Source organism: Andrographis paniculata, unplaced genomic scaffold (genome assembly GCF_009805555.1).
Source record: "Andrographis paniculata isolate CXL003 unplaced genomic scaffold, ASM980555v1 Contig22END, whole genome shotgun sequence".
NCBI lineage: Eukaryota > Viridiplantae > Streptophyta > Magnoliopsida > Lamiales > Acanthaceae > Andrographis > Andrographis paniculata.
In genome coordinates, this window is record NW_026137513.1 from 3485990 (window position 1) to 3489253 (window position 3264).

At 37.0% G+C, this 3264-nt stretch overlaps 1 protein-coding gene across 1 annotated transcript; it reads right to left on the bottom strand.

The window, feature by feature from the left end:
- Positions 1-1205: 1205 nt before the first annotated feature.
- On the bottom strand, positions 1206-2682 carry LOC127245570 (ethylene-responsive transcription factor ESR2-like). Its single transcript, XM_051266550.1, has one exon. It carries the CDS (start codon positions 2554-2556, stop codon positions 1357-1359), a length of 1200 nt encoding a protein of 399 aa, XP_051122507.1. The 5' UTR covers positions 2557-2682; the 3' UTR covers positions 1206-1356.
- Between the last annotated feature and the right edge of the window lie 582 nt (positions 2683-3264).

Below are 3264 nucleotides of genomic sequence, written 5' to 3' on the forward strand. Positions count from 1 at the left end.
TCCATATATCTATCTATATATTCTTGTTAATTATTAAAGTGAGGCCTAACGTAGGGTATTTAATTTAATTATTGAAAGAATTCTTTTTTAAAAAAAAATAAATTAATTAATTAAACATGTGGAAGGATCATAATCCACACCTAATTAATCAAACTGCCCTTTCAATCACGATCAAATAAATTACATTATATATCTTAATAAAAACCCTAATATGTGTTATACAAAGAATTTTGATCATTATAATAAACTTTAAACCCTTAAACCCTAAAATAATTTCTTAATAAATATGATAATTATAATATATGAAAAGGGATTTGTAAATCTATAAATAAATAAATAAATATATTAAATAAAGAGGTTTGGTCGATTGAAGTTGATACACTGCTATTCTTTAATGTATTTCCTACCAAACAATTTAATCAATTGGATTTTGATATTACTACGTATCTCAAAGTACATTACACACTACACAGGAAACCGAATAAATTTTGTAATAAATATAAGGCATGCATATAATAGCAACAATAAAAATTAAAAATAAAATCTTGATCAAATTCTTCTTTTTTTAAATAAATTAGTACTTTAAAAATATAAACCCTAGAACCCTTTAGAAAACCTATACAATTTAAAAATGTCTTGTTATTTTCGACAAATGGTACACCCAACTTTTGTTTTCCATTCCTCATTTCACAAATAAATAGCAATTGAAGTGAAAGTACACAAATTTCACGATATATATATATATATATATAAATAAATATATCTAAATATGTGTATATAAAATTAATCAAAACATGGCATAATAATAAAGCTGGATAACAAAACAGCTTTATACAAATCGAAGGTCAACTCAAGCTTGAAAGTTGAAACACTCCCCAAAAGCAGAAACTCATCAAAAGCATGAAAAGTATAATAGCTTTTCATTACATATAAAATTATATATAAATAATACATTCATCAACCACGAAATCAGATTTAAGGAAATCAAAAATCTCTACACTGAATCAAATCTATACAGAAACTTGCTGCTGCTACTGCTCCATCTCCACCAGACACAAGGGCCCTCCACCCCACCCCACCCCACCCCCAAGAAGAACAACCAACCATTTCCCCATGCAAGACATAGCAGAAAGAAGTAGAATGTAAAATTATATAATTTCATGAAGAAGAAGATGATATTTGATATTCTTGGATCAGATTTAATCATAGGAACTTTACTACATTAAACATGGAACGATCTGCCACTCAAATACAAAAATACAAACTTAGTTCGAAGAATTAAGAAAATCATAAAAACCCCAATTCCAAGCCAATAATAATAACAACAAGACCATCAACAATCTGAATATCAAAGGCTTAGGCATTCTGGAGCTTTGCTGAAAAGAGGCTTAGGGCTTCTTGATAATGAAATATATCTCCCAATACTCCATTCGTCGCCGGAATATCCGCGGCCGGAAAATCCGTGCAGCAACCGGCGGGAGAGTTTGACGACTCGAAACCCCCAGAAGAAGACAAACCCTGAAATTGAGGAGTCGATTTCGGGTAATCAATGGTGAAGCCTAGAAATTCATTCTCGAAAGCTTTCTGGTTCTTCGTCGTGTTCTCTTCCTTGACGTAAGTCGTCGCCGGTTCAAACGATGCCGCTATTTCCGGTCGAGGTTTATCAGGATTTGAGGCGGCGGTTTTAGGGTTTGGGAAGAATCCGTGCAAGACTTCTTGCAGGAGACCTGAATCGGACCTTTCGGTAGGGAAGAAGTCCATCGGATCAGACTGGTCGTAGCTTCCGACGGAGCTATCGAAGCCGTCGGATTTTGCTGAAACCGCCGGAGATTCCTTGAAGGAGGAGCTGTCGGAAACTATGGTAGCGCTGACGGTCGAGATTTGGGATGTTGTGTTGCAGGAGAGGTTGGGCAAATACGCAGAGCCATTGAAATCATTTGGGAACGACGAGAAGGAGCAGTTGAGAAAACTTGCCGGAATTGGGTCGTGTAAGGGGAAGTTGAAGAACCCGTCGGAGTATTTCGAACTGGAGGAAGCGAGATAGTCGCGGAGGAGATGGATATTCATCGAATTGGCAGAGTTTCTAATGGAGGATCGATTGGGATCGAAATTAGGGTTTTGGAAGGAAGACGATGACCCAAAATGGCGAGATCCGAGAATGGACGGCTGAGATGGTTTCCCGTAAGTAAACGGAGGGATGAGATTCTCCGCCGCGGGTTGCGCCGGAGACGACGGGTACACGAAATTGGTGCGAGCTTTGACGCCGCGCATGGCCCGGGCGGCGCAGTCGTAGGCGCAGGCGGCCTCCTCCGCCGTGTCGAAGGTTCCCAGCCACCGCCGCTCCTTCGACTGGGGATCTCTGATCTCCGCCGCGTAGCGGCCCCAGGGACGGCGGCGGACGCCGCGGTACCTCATGGAGCCGCCGGAGGAGGCGGCGGCGCCGTCCTTGAGTGATCTTTTGTTGGTGGCGCAACGCTTGGGGACGGCGGTGGGTTGCAGTAGAGGTTCTGAATCCGCCGTCAGATTTCCGTTGAGCCTCCTCAGAGCCTCCTCCATTTTCGACGATTTAAAGTAATTAAAATATATATATATGTATGTATGTATGTATGTATGGTGTTTTGTAAGAACTCTGACAGAGCTCAGATTGGGGAGAAATTGCAGAGAAGAAATGGATAGAATGAAGGTTGGGGAAGGAGATGAAGATGAAGCGTGGGGGTGGATAGGTATTTATAATGGAATTTACAGTCTCTCTCTCTCTCTCTGCAAGTCGGGGAGGAGAGAGACCCTTCATTTATTACAGAATTTAATTATTGCACAAGTCTACGTATTTATAATTTCATGTAAATAAAATATTAATTAATTAAGATATGACTCAAGAAAGCAAATTCCGGATATATGGGTTAGGTGTTTATGATTTTTGAATAAATTCATATATTCTCATTTTGAAAATTAGGTGAATTTTTATTAACTAAATATTATTAAGATTTATTGTGTATTATTGTGTGTGTTTGTGTTTTTTTTTTTTTGTTTAAAAAAAAAATTAGGATAGATTTGATAATGAAGATAATAATTTTAGAAAGAAAAAAATATATATTATATAGTATGAAAATCATATAGAAAATAGAAACACCATAATAATAAATTAAATTAAATTCTTTTAATTAGATATATAATTTAGTAATAAATGGTGTTGATTAAATTCAGTTTGATAGAGAACTGTATAATGATAGAATTTAGGTCTTGTGCCAAATGTATATATTTATA

Bases quoted from the DNA above. Each gene is read 5' to 3' on its own strand.
- LOC127245570 (XM_051266550.1), bottom strand. From the start codon at position 2,556: ATGGAGGAGGCTCTGAGGAGGCTCAACGGAAATCTGACGGCGGATTCA.